Genomic DNA, 18,241 nt, shown 5'->3' with positions numbered 1-18,241 from the left:
GCAGCCTATTGGCCGCAGGCACTGTAGCGGAACCAGGTGCAGCAGTCAGACCATAATGTTTGCGTTCGCGCGAATGTAACGTGTTCCATACAAACTTGCAGACGTTTATCCGGGATACCGATTCACGGAGACGCCGAACTGTACCAGGAAATGCTGAATGGAATGATTGGTCATCTGAAGATGACAATGACGATCGCTAATTACCTCCCCTTCGAACCGGAATGGCGACAAATAATAACCTAGCCTCCGCAGGCTAATTATGCGTCTCAAGACCTATTCTAATCAAGCATAATGTTTATCTCCGCGAAGTGACCTAAACCTTTAAAAACTCCGGCACCGTCTCCTCTCTGCTCTTTTTCCCCAAACGCTCCTGGAAGGCGGATGTTCCCTACAGTTCTGGCACGGTGCATTCCTTTGGCATTTGATTACAATGGGTATGAGTAGTCTGCGGATTTTTTAAAGCGGCGCTTCCTTTGCCTAGCTGCCTTCGATTAGGAGTGTCTTTCTCGCCGAACAGAAGCTGTCGTGGATGCGATCACGATCGCGAGGTTTCGCGTGATTCTGTATCGAACGCACAGTCACCTATACGGCCGACAGTGTTCCTGGACTGTGCGAAGCTCGCCACGTTACCACAGTGACGGGAACACTTTCGGCCGCCTACGTGTACACTTCGACGCGTGAACTCTCGCGAAGGTCACACTGCCACCGAAAGCGATACAGGTCTCTGGTGCGATATGCGGTACGGGTCTTGTACGGTTCTCACTTGGCGGCGTGGCTGATGGTACGAGCCAGGCCGTTTCCCGATCCACCGGGGATCATGCCGATGGGTATCTTGATGGCCAGCTCCCAGTCGGGTCGCTCCATGAGGCCGTTGTACACCTGGAGTGAGAGAAAGAACACGCGTAGTAGAAGGGGCAGGTCACGGTCCAGCCACAGAGAAGTTCGAGACTGCACTGTTCACGTGACGGATACAGTTGAAGCGCAAGAACAACACAATGACGACAGGAACGACACGGACCTGTCCGCATCTGCGACGTCATCGCGCGTCTCATGCTCGGGCTACGACTATACTCGTTGCGCGACGCGAATTACAGGAATGTGTCCACCCGAGCACGTTGCAAGAAAAGCAGAAAACTAATAAAGGGAAAATGAGACGTACACCCACTCGTAGCAGTTGCTTCAAAGGAAACACGTACGGGTTCCCCGAAAGAAAAGCCTCGCAATTGAAGAAAAACTCGCCCTGGTCCTGCACCAGGATGAATTTACCAGGACGAATTTTTCTTCAACTGCGAGGCTTTTCTTTCGAGGAACCTGCGTAGGTTTCGTTTGTAGCAACTGCTACGATTGGGTGGATGTCCCCACGACGAATTTTTGTTCAACTGCGAGGCTTTCTTTTCGAAGAATCCGTATGGGTTTCCTTTGTCACAGTTGCTACGATTGGGTGGATGTCTCAATTTCCCTTTACTGATTATACCAGCCCATTTACAACGGCTGGACACAGGCAATGCCCTAGCCAAAAGAGGAGAACTATCGCCATACTGTGGTAATGTCTAGAAACCTGCGCCCTATACTGTGTTAACAGAAGGGTCACTACGAGGGAACAAGTATCTTTAGGTGTGCTCGGGGGTCCCAATGGTTGAAGTAGTAGTAGCGTTTATACGTTAGTTCCACGCCACGTTAGTTAGGTCGCCGGCAAATGTGCGCCAGTAAAGCAAGACGAAGCGTGCTACACAGATCGACAAGAACGTTTGAATCCACAAGCACAAAGGTTTAGACAAATCCACGTACTACTCGTTGTTCCCATGGCAACCGAGTGAAGGCAGCACCAGAGTTCTTTGCAGTAAACTTCGTAGGAAGCTCTAGAATTGTATAAGGCTAGATACATACCTCGTAGAGCAGCCCGTCGCCGGAAATGATGATAATGCCACTCCACTGGTTCAGGTGGAGATTCTTGATGAAGTCCCGCGCATGGTTCCGGCGTTCTGCAAACAATCGCATAGATAGCTTTCACGTGAGGTAATGGACGCATCTTTTCACCGTGCTATAGTGCCCAAACATGGCGGCCTCGACGTCATATCAGCTCTCCGCATACTGTTTGGATTTTTTTTTGATGGCGACTGCTTTTCACTAGATCAATCACTGTTGTCAAATTGTAACTCGGTGCAATACGCGCCTGTCCTGCCATCGTGCAGTGTCCCTCGTCTTGTTTTCGCGGCTTCTGGACGTGCCGTACCTCAAGCTGTAGAATTGTCAGTACGCTCGTGTAGAGATCCATGCAGGGGTTACACACGGTGTTTCGAGCGAAAGTCTCGTAGATGGTTGTCCGTAATCTGGTGGTGCTAGGGGTTGACAGCCGTGCCTCCATTTGTGCGGGTTCTTGCACAACTTGCTCCATATGGGTACGGTGCATTCATTAACGCGACGTGTCCGATGTGGTGCAATATTCAGGTGCGAGATTGCAGTCACGCACCAACCGGAATTGGAAGGGCCTCCGTTTGGCTACCGGCTGACACGCGTCCAGTAAATAAATTATTGATATATTCACATGATTCAGAGGCTTCAAAAAAAAAAAGAAGTTTTACGTGAGGTTGTGGGGGGAGGCTGACAAGGTGTTGTTACTCGTATCGTTATACAAGACCGTTAACACATATATTTATAATTGGGCAGTTGTGAACACCAACAAATACATAGCAATAATTAAACAATATAATTAGCGAGGACTACATCGATGTAGGCTAAGCGAGACCAGTTAAAAGACAATTAAAATAATTGCACGAAAATAAGATGCATAATTCTGTTCTAAGCTTCAGAGCGGCGCGGATGACTGCGACATCGTCAGAAATATAGTTCAAGTTTATTCAGTTACTGATTACAAAACAGAGACAGTCGAGCGCCAATAATGAAAACTATTATCTAGTGCATTAATTATTAGCCGTGGGAGCGCTGAAGAATGACTAACAAATTGAAACGATGTCCGCCCTTACTACAGTCCTCATCTTGTTTAAGCCGACAATTAAGTACTCACCTTAGGAAAGCCACCTTCCTCAGAAGAGAGAATATGCTTGAAGCATGTTTCTCCTCACAACTACTCTCGAAGGCGGGGAAGCCAGCTTTGCCGACCGCTTTGAAAACGGCCACCAACTCTTGCGCAAGCTCAAGAACGGATAACGCAACGCGTATTTCCGAATGCGGTCGGATGAGAATGTCTTTTCTTCTGCCGGTAATGTTCCCCAACATCATAATCGTAATGGTAGGACGGGATGTCGCATACGGCATGCGGCGCTTTGAAATGACTTTGGAAAGTTATTTTACTCCGTAGGAAGTAGCTTTACCTAACAGGCTCTCTCTCTGTTGCGTATTACTGTGTCGCATAGAAAAACCACCTGATCGTATTGTTGATTTATTCATCCTCACTTTGCTTACATCGCCACAATGGATTGTCTAAGTTGGGGGCAGGGGGGAGAGTAGAATGAATCATAACAAAGCACAAATAACAGCACATTGCTATACAAGATACAGAAATTTATAAATATACAAATTACGCAAAATTATACATCATATATGACAAATTACGAAACAAATACGTCCTAAACAATAGATACACTTCGGTAAAAACAATTTTATCGGTGTCGACGTTGTCACAGGGAACAAACACGGTATTGTATATTCTTCGTTCCAATAAAACCCAGCAACTGCAAGCATTAGTTTACCGCACGCGTCCCCGCACGCCAAGATGCAACGGAAGAACCACGTGACCAGGACTCTGTAATAAGGTAAAACATGTCCGTCAATCTAAAGCTCTCCATTTGCGTAGTGGCACTACGAAGGCTTCACCTCGACGTGCTATAGCCGTTTGTACAAATTAAAACTGCGTGGAACCGACAAAGCGTAGAAGCGCAACGGGAGAGCACTCGATGGCATGTCCAGCAATATCATAATCACCCTATTTTTGTGTCCACTGTAGAACAAAGGCCTCACCCATCGATCTCCAAGTACCCCTGTCTTGCGCCAGCTGACACTACCCTAGATGGCTGCAAATTTCCCAATTTTATCACACCACATACATTCCCTGTCGTCCTCTACTGCGCTTTCCTCTTGTTTCGCACTTCATTCGATAAACGTAACAGACCACTGGTTATCTGCCCTCGGCTGCAATTCCATTTCCTTGGTACCCACATTCGATAAATGTAATAGACCACCGATACCTGTTCTCGGCTGCAATTCCATTTCCTTGGTACCCACATTCATAAATGTAATAGACCACCGATTATATATCCTCGACTGCACTTCCTTTTCCTTGACACTCACATTCGATAAATGTAATAGACCACCGGTTATCTGTCCTCGACTGCGCTTTCTTCTCCCTGACACTCACATTCGATAAATATAATAAACTACCGGTTATCTATTTTCGACTGCGCTTCCATTTCCTTGGCACCCACATTCGTTAAATGTAATAGACCACTGGTTATCGGTTCCCGACTGCGCTTCCTTTTCCTTGACACTCACATTCGATAAATATAATAAACTACCGGTTATTTATTTTCGACTGCGCTTCCATTTCCTTGGCACCCACATTCGATAAATGTAATATACCACCCGTTATCCGTCCTCGACTGCGCTACCATTTATTTGCTACCCACACTCGACAAATGTAATAGACCGCCGGTTATCTGACCTACGTATTGCATGTCCTGCCCAACTGCATTTCTTCCTCTTAATCTAAACCAGAATATCGGTTACACCCGTTTTCTCGCAAAGTCACACTGATGTCTTCCTGTCTCCTAACGTAAAGCCCATCATTTTTCATCGCATTGTTCGTTGCGTGCCCTTAACTTTTCCTCGAGCTTCATTTGTAAACCTCTAAGAGTATGGCCCACACGTTAGCACCGGTAGATTGGAATGATTGTACGGTGCAATCACTGTGCAATGAGTACGTCGATATCGAGCTCACTAATGCAGTAGCACTACTGGAGAGTCCTAGCTTGACGTCTAAAAGTAGCCGTCTGTACGAAGCTACGCCGAACCGATCTATAGCACAGCGGTGACACTTGACAGTCATAGCTCGACGTCTAGTAGTCGTCCGACCGAAACTATGGGTGTCCAATGTCACGCACCAGCGACGGTTGCCCCATTAACCTCTTTAATTTACCCATCCCTAAAAGGCCCAGACTGCCCGGTGCGCTTTCAGCCGACGAGCGTTGCTTACGCAGCGCCTCGGGCGGTCCTGGACGAGAAATCGAAGAGGCAGAAAGAGATCGCGAAGGCTGTGCTTCCGCATACTGCATGCGCCGGAAGGAGTTGCAAAGGCGGAAACGCGTTATAGCCACCGAGTCTTTTAGACACCCCCGACACAGCCGGCGTTCCCTCGCCCCCCGTATTACCGGTGACGAGCAGCAGGTGGGAGATGTCGGCCTCGGCCAGGATCGGTCGCACCCGGTGCAGGAAGATCTCGAGGCTCCGGCCCGGTCCGCTCTTTGGGTTCACGATGACCAGGTAGTGTCGCTGCGCGGGCAGCTCGGCTGGGATGAACGCCTGGCCGTCTGCGAGGTCGACAGTAAATGACGACAATGAAGCGTCGGCACGTCTGCGCGCATGCGCAGGCCAAACAGATTAATGAAGTATAATTATAAAGAGACACTAAAGTGAAACAATGATTCAGTTTATGCTGAAGCTATTCTAAAGTGAAACAATGATTCAGTCTACACTCAAGCGATTCTTTCGAAACTCATTTTTTGTGAATTTCGTGGTAAGAGGTCCATTGAAAGAAGACAAAATCAAAGACAAACGCCATTTTTATCTTAGTAACTTTTCTCCGATACTCCCAGCGCCGGTACGTCAGTGTGACGTCACGAATTGAGATAGCCCCTTCTTGGTACTGGTCGATTATTTATTGATGAGCAAGGATTCCCGTGCCGCACTTAAGGAAAACTAAATGCCGAAAACTAGGCTTACGCACTGCGCTTAAAGAAACCGAGAACTGAACCTAGCGAATTTCGACAACTCCTTCGAATCCGGCACCACACGTTGACGCACAGACGCTGCGATTCGGGGAACTCTTCCTTGGCGAACATTGGTGCAAACTGCCACGCCGAGTGCAACACCAGTCTCTGACTTAAAAGGTTCAATTGCGCATGTAATTAGTATAGCTCGCCTCTGTTTTAGCAAGCATTGTTATTCTTCTCGTGCATATAATTAACGCTTTCTCTTAGCTTCCGGCTTGGCGCGAAACTTAGCCGATAATAATAATAATAATATTTGGGGTTTTACGTGCCAAAACCACTTTCTGATTATGAGGCACGCCGTAGTGGAGGACTCCGGAAATTTCGACCACCTGGGGTTCTTTACCGTGCACCTAAATCTAAGCACACGGGTGTTTTTTCGCATTTCGCCTCCATCGAAATGCGGCAGCCGTGGCCGGGATTCGATCACGCGACCTCGTGCTCAGCAGCCCAACACCATAGCCACTGAGCAACCACGGCGGGACGAAACTTAGCAGAGCACATAGTCATAACGTCATACCTATACAGTGGCAGGTGGTTTTAATTGCCAACCGTCGACAATTTCCCATCAAGTTCAACAAACGGCTGACGGATCGGTGTAACCGGAGAGCTGCTTCGGGAGACAATTGCGACGTTTGCAGAATTATGTTAAGACGCACATATCACACATCTCGAACGTGCGACACACCCGCATACATGTGGCATGTGACAGAACGACGACCTGTTGATAGCGAATCGGAAAACAAGACCAATGAGCGGCGCTGGACTCTCTCTGTTATTTGCATACGACACCCGAAGCAGCCTGGGACCCGCCATTGTGTGGACTCGAGGCGGAGGCGCCATCAGCAGCAGACGACACTAATTTCCTGCAGACGACAATACTATATGCAGAAGGCAACGCGTGCAAGGCGTGTTCCTGAAGGTTTGGCGGCCATCAAAAGAATGGAATCCTTCGCGTCTCGACATTGTCATTTGCCAGACAATACCCGGGGGGGGGGGGGGGAGGATGCAACACGCTGGAAGTACAGGCTTTACAAACACCATTGGCAGAGTCCTTTCCTAATATTATGGCGACGTAAGCCACCACGTGAGGGTCAAAGAAGACGTGTGGAGACGTGCACTTGCATAATTTCACGTATGTCCCCTATATTCCTCACAAACGCGCTACGAACGTGCGGCCATGAATATCAGCGTGACACCTCACGCAGGACGGGATTGACCCGGACGTGATTTAAAGAGAAACGAAACAAATAAAAAAAAACTGTTCAGCCCGATAGGGTACTCTTTCAAAACATAGTTTTCGTAAATTTTGAAGGTAGGAGCGTGATTACGAAAAGCGAAAACGAAGCTCACACTTAAATTTTTTTTATTAATTTAGCGCTTTGAACGCCAGTGTCGACACGCTGGAGTGTGACGTCACGCATTGTGAAGTATATTTTCGTCAATAGGGAGTTACGGTGCAGTGGAGATTTCAGAAGGTTTTTAAGTTCACTTTTTTGTCGTCTTTTGAATGCAATGTAGTCCACGTTTACCGCCAAAAGAAATTATGCAGACCAGAACAGACACCGCCAAAATTTATGACGTCATGGCGAGCTTGTGCAGGAATTTTTAACAAGGAGGCGCCACCCGTCTGTAGCTACCGCTTGTCTCTCGGTAAATTTATTTATTTATTTATTTATTCATTTAATTATTTATAGAAATAGTGATGACCACAGGATAAAAGCAGCAGGGGCAATACAAAGCACGACACTATAAACATTAACAATAATAAATATAGCTGTAATGATAGCAGAAGTAAACATTAAAATGACAAATTGCTGTGAGCGCGAAAAAAATCAACACAACCGGAAATAACACGTCATTGGAACTACCTGCAAGTGGAAATACATAGACAGTGCACGTAATAAAATATTAGGCGAAATCACGATTACAATAAAGGAGGCTATAATTTGACAATGAAAAAATAAACAAAGAACGGGGTGTAAAATAATTTAAGCACTTTCATTGAGAAGTCCCAATGGACAATAGTCAGTCAGGTGACAGATTATTACGGCGGTGACAGATTAATTGCTTGCGGGAAAAAATGACAACTTAAATGCGAAAGCGCGTTAACGTTAGCACGCGTGTACTGGTTCCATATAATGCAAGCGTACTCAATTAGTTTGGCTAAGCCAAGTGGATGTGGTCAACGGAACGGTGAACATGTTCGCATTTTCATGCATGCTTATTTCGGATTTCAGACTGCTGTTTGCAGTTCGTGCGGGTAAGAGAATAGTCACTACTCTCTCTCTCTCTCTTTCTCTCTCTCTCTCTTTTTTTTTTCCCCGAGCACATTCGCCGGTGACGATGCCGATGACGAGCTCCTGCGTCGATGAAGAGAAAAAAAGAAAGAAAGAAAGAAAGGAAGAAAGAAAGGAAGAAAGAAAAGAAAAGAAATATGCGTCTATAAAGTACTTGCATGCAAACGGCACGCGCGTTTGCAAGCTCCGCAGAGGACTCGGAACCGGATACGCACGTGGCAACTGACGCGGTGTTTCGCGAACGCCCGGTGAAACCAAATGACTCCCACCTCGCTGTGGGCCGTCAGGTGCGAAATACGAGGCGCCGAAAAAAAAAGAACAAAAACCGCGGAGGATAAAATTTCTTCGCGCAAGGATCGAAGTCTCAACAAACAGGCCGAAGAACGCGCGGTGCGGAAAGCGAAGAACAAGCGAGAGATAAACCTGTGCAGTCTGCAGTCTGAACGCACGGGTTTATCCTTGTCCTTGTCCGTCTTTCTTGTGTCTGTGGTTTTATTTGCGCCAAGCTGCTACTTCAAAATATGCACGACCAACTAGCCCAACAGTCAACTCTTCTGAACGCAGCGGTGTCAGGATTGGGGGCTCAATCCCATCGCTCGTGATCCGTTGTCAAGATTGGAATCCGGCATGAATTCGAAGGTAGCTGGCCCATGCCGTCGTCCAACTTATCCACGCTGGGGACGTTGATGAAGGGAAGAACTGCTTCTCATCGAGAACGAGGAATATGGGTTTATTTACAGTATTTAAATCAGTCTAACATGACTGCTTAAGAAAAAAAGTGTCAGTCCAACATGACTGCTCAAGAGAAGTGTCCCGAGCATTCGCACCACAGCAGTTTTTAAACACTCAGTCCTCCCGCGATACAAGGTGACGCGAACGTTCGTTTACTCATTGTGAATTCGCCGCCGCCCCGCAGAACAGTTTACGGACACAAAGGCACACAGATTCCGATGTCCGGAGCCGACGTCAGAGGGGCGCCGTTCCGGGAAGCTCGGAGCCATTCTGGGTAGCTCGTTGTCCTGCGTCGCGGTCGGCGCGTGGGAAGCAACAAAAAACGGCTTTCCCGCGGCAGCTTGCTCACGTGTAGCAGATCAGGTCCACGCTGGGGAGTTCGGGCACAATAGTTCGTCCGCCGAACTCATTCCGTCACAACGGCGATGGGGCTAGATGATGGCGGCGGTTTCCAGGACAAAGCCCGCTTCATCGAACGCATCCTAGCTGAAGCGACGGAGAGTGGGGGATGCGAGTCTCGTTCCCCAGTCGTAGTTGGGTGGCAATCCTGCATTGCAGCTCGCCATTCTTAACAGCGGTCGAGACGCTCATCCCCTCCAAGTCGTCCGTCCACGTGCGCGCACTACCACTTTTACCTCGTCATTCTTTCCACGTTCAGCCTCGGACTATTACGGCCTTCCACACGACAGTGCCGCAATCACCTGCCCATCCACGTTTTTGAACTGTATAACACATTTACCTTTGAGCAAACCTCTACCTAAACATCCTTTCCTCGTGTATTTAATTTCTTATATTTGCTACTCACCCCTTACCCACCCCCAATCCTGGAGGCCTTTAAGGTAATAAAGTGACGTGAAAGCTTCAGATCTTGTGGCATGTGAGTCGCGCTGCTTAGGTGCGACACGCACACGCAAGCACACTGATGCACCGGAAAAAGAATATATATATATATATATATATATATATATATATATATATATATATATATATATATATATATATATATATATATATATATATATATATATATATATATATATATATATATATAACGGATGCGTATAAGCCACGAGACAGACACAGACCACGCATTGACACGCTTATTGTATACGTCTGGGAAAAAAAAGGCGGCATACGAGCGCTTTCGCGTCCCGCAGCTATCGGAACGTGGCAACCACGGCCGGGAGTCGAACCGGCGACCTAGCCGTGCTCAGTAGCGGCGATACGCCACAGCAACCGAGATCACCGCAGCATGCGTGCTTATACGCGTCAGTGTCCCGGCGACTGTCCCTTAAGCTGCTCAACTTGCACAATCCAGTCAAATGTACCATCATATATACAACAGAAACTAGCCCACAGCACCATATTGCACCCTATTGAACTATATTGCACCGTACTAACTATAGCTGGGCCGTCGAAGCACTTCAGAAACATTTTTAAAGGCTTTTAAGGCAATGGATGTGGTGCCAATAGCGTGACGCGGTAAATGTTCAAGAGGCTGTATATATATATATATATATATATATATATATATATATATATATATATATATATATATACACACACACACACACACACACACACACGCGCGCGCACACACGCACAGTCTGGGGCTACAACGGTCTGGGATGAGGCCGTGATACAGCGTTCCGAGGTGTCTATCTCACACGACTGAAGATGCGAAATGTATTGTTGTCCACTCCTGTATACGGCCCATCCTATAAGCCGGTATTATTCCGGAGTAGTTCCAACAGCGCAGTCTTCCAATCGCAAATAAACGTTTGAGAGATATAGTTCTAGCGGAGTAGTCGAGGACCGCCGCGTGTCGAAAGTACGTGGCCCGGTGCTGATATACATTCAAGCCGCGGGCCCGCCGAACTATACCATCTGTGGATCTATGGTCCGACCCACACATGGACTTTGTCGGAGAGAAAACGCTTACACGGGTGACATATAAGATGCCTCGCCCGTTTAATGCCGCTTAGCAAAGTTTCGAATTCGAAAAATACGGACATCGAAGATTGAAAAGAAGATCGAATATAGCTTTTTTCTGTTATTAGGCGCACGCACGCCCAGAAGACAGGTGGTTAAAATGTTTTTTTCTTTTTTCATTGCTACTCTAACCAGCGCCGGGACAAAAAGAAGAAAAAAGCGAGAGAGCAAAACAGAAATGCGCAGGACAACTCGAGTGTTGGCACGTGGGCACTTCGAACTGGATTGCGTGTAAGCCTATACGTGTTCGAAGAGGCAAAACACGAGAAGAAAGAAAGAAAGAAAGAAAGAAAGAAAGAAAGAAAGAAAGAAAGAAAGAAAGAAAGAAAGAAAGAAAGAAAGAAAGAAAGAAAGAAAGAAAGAAAGAAAGAAAGAATATGGAGCGCAATGAATGTAAGTTTCTCTGAACGAGGTGGAGAAAAACAGGGTAGGAGGATGATGTCACACGCAACCAGACAGTGTTTACGTGGGCTGACGAAGCACGTGCTAACGTCTAACGCGCAAGGTCCGTGTATATAGCAGCCTTCGCGGAAAGAATGCACAGGTTTTCAGAGATGGCCCTGACAGAGCATTTATTTCGAAGATTATAGCAATGTGATGCCCAACGAACTGAAAACAAGAGCACTCAAAAAGTGACCAAGCGTTTATTATTATTATTATTATTATTATTATTATTATTATTATTATTGCACATGAAAAAAAGGGGGCAGGGGGCGACGTGCTTGCTAAACATTTCTCGCGCAAACTTTCACCCGCCACTACAAACAAGATGGTTGCCTACTACAAATACATGTTAATGAAGGTGTGTGTTTGTGTTTATCAATTTATGATGTTTATTCGGCGTCCTTTATCTGTTATACCTTAAAAGGAAATCTTATATTCGGGGACTATTTATGCGCTATGCGTACTGGTTTTCTTTGGTCTTTATGACAACGTAGTCGCTTGTTAACGTGAAATGTGCCAAATGTGTCGTCTGTCACCAGGCAGGTGGGCCTCGTCAGGCAGTGAGCCTTTGGCCTAGCCCTACAAAAAAAAAATGTCAATAATAATAAACCAAGTTGGAATGGCTTGAATTTTGGTTTGCAAGACCTCGCGATCAAACACACAAACCGAATTCACTATAAGCTTAGTTGAAAGCAAAGTTCAATTATTTTTTTTTAGACAATTCGTGAGACGACAGCGATTTCAAGGATCTTGGTATTGGCACTTCGAAGGTTATTTCTGATCGTTGTCGTCGTAGAACATGAACTCAACATCATGAACTGAACATGCATGTTGAGTTCACCACCACGTGGCGCGCACGCATGTTTTCCGCACTTTGTCGTTGCAGGAGTCGCCTTGACGCTCCAGGCACCATCGAACGCGTGTTCGTATGCCACCGAAATGCAAATATACCACCATCCTTGTTGCTGTCCTAGGAGGTCCGTACTCGCTCCAATGCAATTAGGTAGGCAAAAAAAAATGTTGAGAACCCTTCCACTATTTGAAGGTGAAAGACCAGCGAAGCTGTATTATTGTTCAATAGGTATATTAAGTTCTACGTGGTGGTTATGCTGTATTGGTTTTCACGTGCCAAAACCACAGTTTGATTACGAGGCACGCCGTAGTGGGGGAATCCGCATTGATTTTGGTCACGTGCGGTTCTTCAGCGAGCACCCAAAGCACGATACACAGGCGTTCCTTTTTTTTTTTCATTTCACCCCAATCGAAATGCCACCTTAGCGGACGGAATGAGTTCGATCCCGCGTCCTCGGCCTTAGTAGCGCAAGGTCATATAGCCACGTACGTCACAACGGCGGCTGAATTGGCATTACGTCGCTCTAACCTAACCTAAACGGGATCGAAATTTGGCCTCTGCGGCCGGGTTTCGATGCCGCGTCCTCAGGCTTAGCAACGCAAGGCCACAGCTTACTACAGCCACCACGGCGGGCGCATTAGCGTTACGTCGCACCTCTTGGACCATCCGGATCGACGATTTAAGCTGCGTTCACCACACTGAGAGAGAGAGAGAGTAAACGTTTATTGTAACAGAGACTGTTTGGTCATGGTGGGTGGAGCCCCTCCTCCAGGGCCCCACTGGTTACAGCGGCTCGCCGGGCCTGGTCAAGGGTCGCCAGTTGGCTTCCCAATGAAAAGTGTTGTTCGGGAGCTCACTCGACACACCTCTTCGCGGAGCGAAGTGGGAATTCTGACGGTGGTCCGAAGCAGACCAGAGTAAGTTGCATAGTAATGTGGCGCAGCGTCTCAAAACGCCATCTGCCACGAGCGACGAATGCCACAGCGCACCGCTTAATTATACCACCGTGCCATCGCGCCGTACCACACGGTCGCACCGGTTGCACATGTGCAACCGGTGCGACCGTGTTGCATACCGGCATACCACCGTGTTGCAACACGGTGGTATGCAACACTGTGGTATGCCGTTCCAGCGTGCTGTTTTTACCGCTGTGTTTAGACTACACACTACATCTTCGGCATAGGCCCGCGAGAACGGTTACACTCCCAAGAAACAGTGCTTAGTACGAAAAGCGTTTAGTACCTAACGCATTAAAGTAAAAAAAGGTATTTGCTAGATCGGTCTGAAAGCGGACACGTCGCCGCAAGTAAGAGATATCCATTTGCTGCGCGGATGTTCGCTTTCTAGGCATGAACATTTCGCTTCTCGTGACGGCGACCTTCGAGCGACCTTGAGCCAAAAAGCCAGAGCCGTTATCCGGGCACTGAAACTAGAACATCAAGGCAAGTAGCGACAACGAAACGAGATCATCCGGGCAACCAGTCAAGACCGCATCACGTACGCTATTTACTTCCTAAACAAGTTACACAAAAATATTGCTTCCGAGTTCCTCCCAATGTTCACGATATCGCTCGAGTTGTAACTTCTAGTACGCTGAAGCTTTATTTGACACATCCAAAAGGCGACGTTCAAAAGGCAGATTCAGGGCGCTATACACACTTGATTGTCACGTTTTGGCGCCGAGTGGTCTTTTCAACGCCAGCGGTCCGCGAGTTCCGCGGCGTGTCCGGCCCGCCGCGGATGGCTGTATGATCGAGACGAGACTTGCAGTGAGGTTCCTTCTCTGTGACAGGAAACTATTGCGTGCACATGGACCACAGTGCACAGCACGGCGTATGCGTGGTGCGGTTTGGTGCTGTGGTGTGTGCCGTTGCGAACGCTGCTCTATACACCCGTTTCAAGATCGCGGCTATATATGGTATCGTCTCCAACCAGTCTGCTTTGCCGGTGGCCATTTCAATCAATCAATCAATCAATCAATCAATCAATCAATCAATCAATCAATCAATCAATCAATCAATCAATCAATCAATCAATCAATCAATCAATAAATCAATTTTATTTGCCAGAAACAGAAGGAACTGGAGGGACACCTGGGCAAAAAGCTGTCGCAGCAGCTTGACGGAGGCCCAGGGTCCCTTACATCTTTACATCTATCTCTCGATTACGGGAGAGCGAGATTTTTTTTTACTTATGTATTTTTCTGCCAGCGCGAGCAAATCTCACCGGACGCGGCGGACCTGCCGATCGCGGGGGAATCGGTCGCGATGGGCAAATCGGTGGTGACGGCCGTGCGTTCGCTGGGGAGCTCCAGGAGGTGGTCGACGCGGAAGGGGCCCGACTCCGGGCTCTCCGGACTCGTGCTCGGATCCTCGGCCTGCGACTGGCGGCATGCGAGTGCGGGGGGCGTTGACGCTATACACACGCTTGTATGAGCATTGAAAAAAAAGGAAAGAAAACTGTGCGTAAAGCGCCGACGACGACTGTAAAGTATTGAATAAAGGGAAAATCAGACATCCACCCGTTCGTAGCAATTGCTACAAAGGAAACCCATACGGATTCCTCGAAAGAAAGGCCTCATAGTTGAAGAAAAATTCGTCCTAGTCCGGGACTCGAACCCGGGACCACCGCCCTTCCGGGGCAGCCGCTCTACCATCTAAGCTAACCAGGCGGCTAGCAGATGGCAGGGCGAAGTCGAATTTGTCGACAACACAAAGCAAAGGCAAGAGTTTGACGTAGTAGTTCTGCGGAAACCCGCAAGGTGAAGATAAGTAATGAATAAAGGGAAAATTAGACATCCACCCAATGTCGTGGTCCGGGGTTCGAGTCCCGGACCAGGACGAATTTTTTTTCAACTATGAGGCTTTTCTTCCGAGGAACACGTATGGGTTTCCTTTGTAGCAATTGCTACGAACAGGTGGATGTCTGATTTTCCCTTTATTCATTACTTCTCTCCACCTTGCGGGTTTCCGCACAACTACTACGTCAAACACTGTAAAGTATATAACCTAACGGCCCGAACGTTTTCTAGAAGGCTATTCGATTTATTGAAGGAATGATGCAGTTGAAGTCGATGGTTCGTTGCAGTGAGGATATTTTGGTAGTTTCTGCGATTTCGTAGCGCAATTCCGTAGACAACCGAGCCGTTAATCAGCACATTTGTGGTGGTATAGTGTCCGGGGTGATCGTTTCGAAGGTTTATGGAATTTTCAAAAAAAAAGTAGCCCGTTGCGCATAACGTAATTCTAGTGCTTGAGCTGGATTATTCAAAGAGGCGGCCGTTACTTGAACGAGAAATGGAAACGAAAACACGACTAACTAACAAAAATTCATTAAATGTATTTTGAATCAATTACGAGGGGGAATCAGAAAGTGTTTGCCCCCCATTTTAACTAGCCAAAGTAAAGGTATATACATTTAATTACACATATAGTTAATCTTCTACGTATCTTACACTACTTCCCCGCATAGTCCCCACACCGGTTGACAATTGTGCCAACGAAGCACTAAATTTGATAAAAGCTGTCGTCAGTCAGCGACGCAGGCGGCCTCCCCGAACGCTTATTGTCGTGCAAGAACCAACATTCTTGATTTTAGTTAATGACAACCTGAAGCCAAAGACAGCATCGGGGTAATTAACTGCGATTGAAATTAAAGCGTTGAATATAATACAGAAAAGGGAAATGAAAGTGGACGAAAAGGCAACATGTCGCCGGTGGGAGCCGCACCAACAACCTCCGCACAACGCGCGCGTTGCACTACCAATTGTGCCGCAGCGATGGCTATCCATCCGTCCACTAACATGGCTACGTATATGTTTTCTATAGATGTAGCCCTTGAGGGGGGGGGGGGGGTTGTTAGCCAGAGCCACCTGGCAACCGCAGAGAACTTTAACGGAGTGAAATGCACGAAAGATTGATGAAGATCATTGTTGGGGGGGCACGGTGAATCCTGCATAGAGTAAAATGCGTTTAGAGAGTGATTGCGTACGGAACCAAATGTTACCGACGACCTTTTTTTTTAATTATTGGCGTTAGACGATGAATTATAACTGCGGAACTGCAGACGGCGCCGCCATATTGTATCGATGCCCTTGCGCCCGATCCTACGCCGCTCGTTATCATCGTCCCCCGTTCACGGCCGGCTGATCCCAGCGACCCCACGCGGGGAGCGTCGCTGTGACCACTGAGGAAGCGCGAAGAGGAATAGCACCAGCAAAGGCATCGCTGCAAAATCTGCGGCATATTATGCAAAATAGAAGTGAGGCGTGCAGACAGGACACAAGAGTAGAGAAGTGGACAACACGAACGCCGTGTTGTCCATCGGCGTTCGTGTTGTGCACTTCTCCACTCTTGTGTCCTGTCTGCACGCCTCACTTCTATTTTGCATAATGAATCCTTACTAAGTGGCTTAGCTTTCTGTCGTTCTAAGGCATATTATACAGGTCTCGTTGCACGTTCCAGAGTAAACGCTGGTACTCACGTAGTACTGCATTCTATAGAATGTACCACGGTATTTGCGTAGTAAAGAAAGCTTGGCTTCTAAGAGACTTAGTCGCCCAGCTAACGCCCAGAGTTCTGATGTGCATGCAAAGGAGACATCTACAATCGCACTTCGTAAAACCTTATGACGACGGAACAAAGGCAACGCGTGTGCAGACTTGGCCAAAAGTTTCGAAGCCACTCCGCCGGTGATGGGAACCTGTCGTTGGGTTGCTTGCTAGGACATCCCTGTATACACAACTTTCCTTGCTCCCAAAATCACCGAGATTGAGGAGGAAAGGTGGAGTGGGCTGGAGGGCTGTGGTACTGAGGACTATTCTGAGCTTTGGAACACGAGGGACCTTAGGGGCCATTCCAAAATATTCATCGATTGACGGCCTAATTGACTGATTGGTTGATTGATCGATTTACTGGGTTTATTGACCCAACGCAACAAACGGACTGAGAGAGACGGGCCGTATCAATCGCGTAGTGGCTTCGAGATTTTTGAAAGAACGACCGTTATCTGCTGACTCGGGCAAGAGACACGTGGTGCAAAACCGCGTGCGATTGGTAGGACCAAGTCGTACCGAAACAATAGCGCTTGACTGCGCAACAGGTGGCGCAACCGCCACGTTTTCAACTGGTCGCGCGCTGCATCACAAGTTGCTTCATGTGTCACGTGTGTGTCCTGCCTAAATGGAGTACCTACATTTCCGACATGTTCTTCTTAATTATTTGCGTTAAGTGAGGGTCCTTGACCTCGAAAACCTAGGGAAAGAAATACAGGCGACTCTCGGAGCATCCCAAATAACTTACTATAACAGTTTTTTAAGAACCTTGCAGTTTCGCATTGAGTTTCCCAGGAGGCGTGTGTGTGTCATGACGTCGAACACAGCAGGTGGTCACCTGGTGATAGAACATCGTGACGATTTGGCATTCGCCTCTAGCTCGCTGTCTCGGTCGCCCACTACTATATGCTGCTACTCGTTCGTCGAGCGGCCTGATGTAGCAGGAACAACTGCCAGAAAAGTGGATGGGGTTCAACGTGGCTTGAACTTAATTATACCAGCGAAAGCTCTGTTACGTATGGTTGGACCCGGTTTTGCTTCTTTGAATGTTTCACTGCACATCAGAGGCTTCATCAGTGTCTTGCTGTGGCTTGACTAAGGTAAAGATTGATTTATAGTCTGTAAAGTAGTCGCTCGCAGTTAGAACTTGGGTTACGGTAACATATTAGAACTAGGCGGCAGGCGCTGGTATACCAAATCCAAGGCAGAATTAAATTGTGTAGCTGTCACGTTAGGACCAGAAACTAAGTTTATCCCAAGATCATCTTGTAGCAGTCGCAGAAATTTAAGTTCGGTTCTGGCATTCTTATTGAAGTTTACGAAGAGTAGCGAAGGCTGTTGGCTGCAATGCTTCTTCAGTACTTCT

General features: G+C 47.4%; 1 protein-coding gene across 6 annotated transcripts in view; it reads right to left on the bottom strand.

Annotated features, from left to right (window-relative positions):
• Positions 1–18,241, bottom strand: part of LOC135912910 (sphingosine kinase 1-like) — a 111,497-nt gene that overhangs the window by 16,990 nt on the left and 76,266 nt on the right. For 5 of the 6 annotated variants that reach the window (XM_065445511.1, XM_065445512.1, XM_065445513.1 and 2 more), the window contains 4 exons: positions 14,550–14,706; positions 5,385–5,543; positions 1,888–1,982; positions 764–879 (listed from right to left, as the gene is read on the bottom strand). In XM_065445511.1, the coding sequence (XP_065301583.1) occupies positions 764–879; positions 1,888–1,982; positions 5,385–5,543; positions 14,550–14,706 (527 nt within the window). The remainder of the gene's footprint in view (positions 1–763; positions 880–1,887; positions 1,983–5,384; positions 5,544–14,549; positions 14,707–18,241) is intronic. The other variant, XM_065445515.1, reaches the window with a different exon arrangement.

The sequence above is a fragment of the Dermacentor albipictus genome, chromosome 8 (assembly GCF_038994185.2).
Source record: "Dermacentor albipictus isolate Rhodes 1998 colony chromosome 8, USDA_Dalb.pri_finalv2, whole genome shotgun sequence".
Taxonomy (NCBI): Eukaryota; Metazoa; Arthropoda; class Arachnida; order Ixodida; family Ixodidae; genus Dermacentor; species Dermacentor albipictus.
This window is presented reverse-complemented; position numbering and strand designations above follow the sequence as displayed.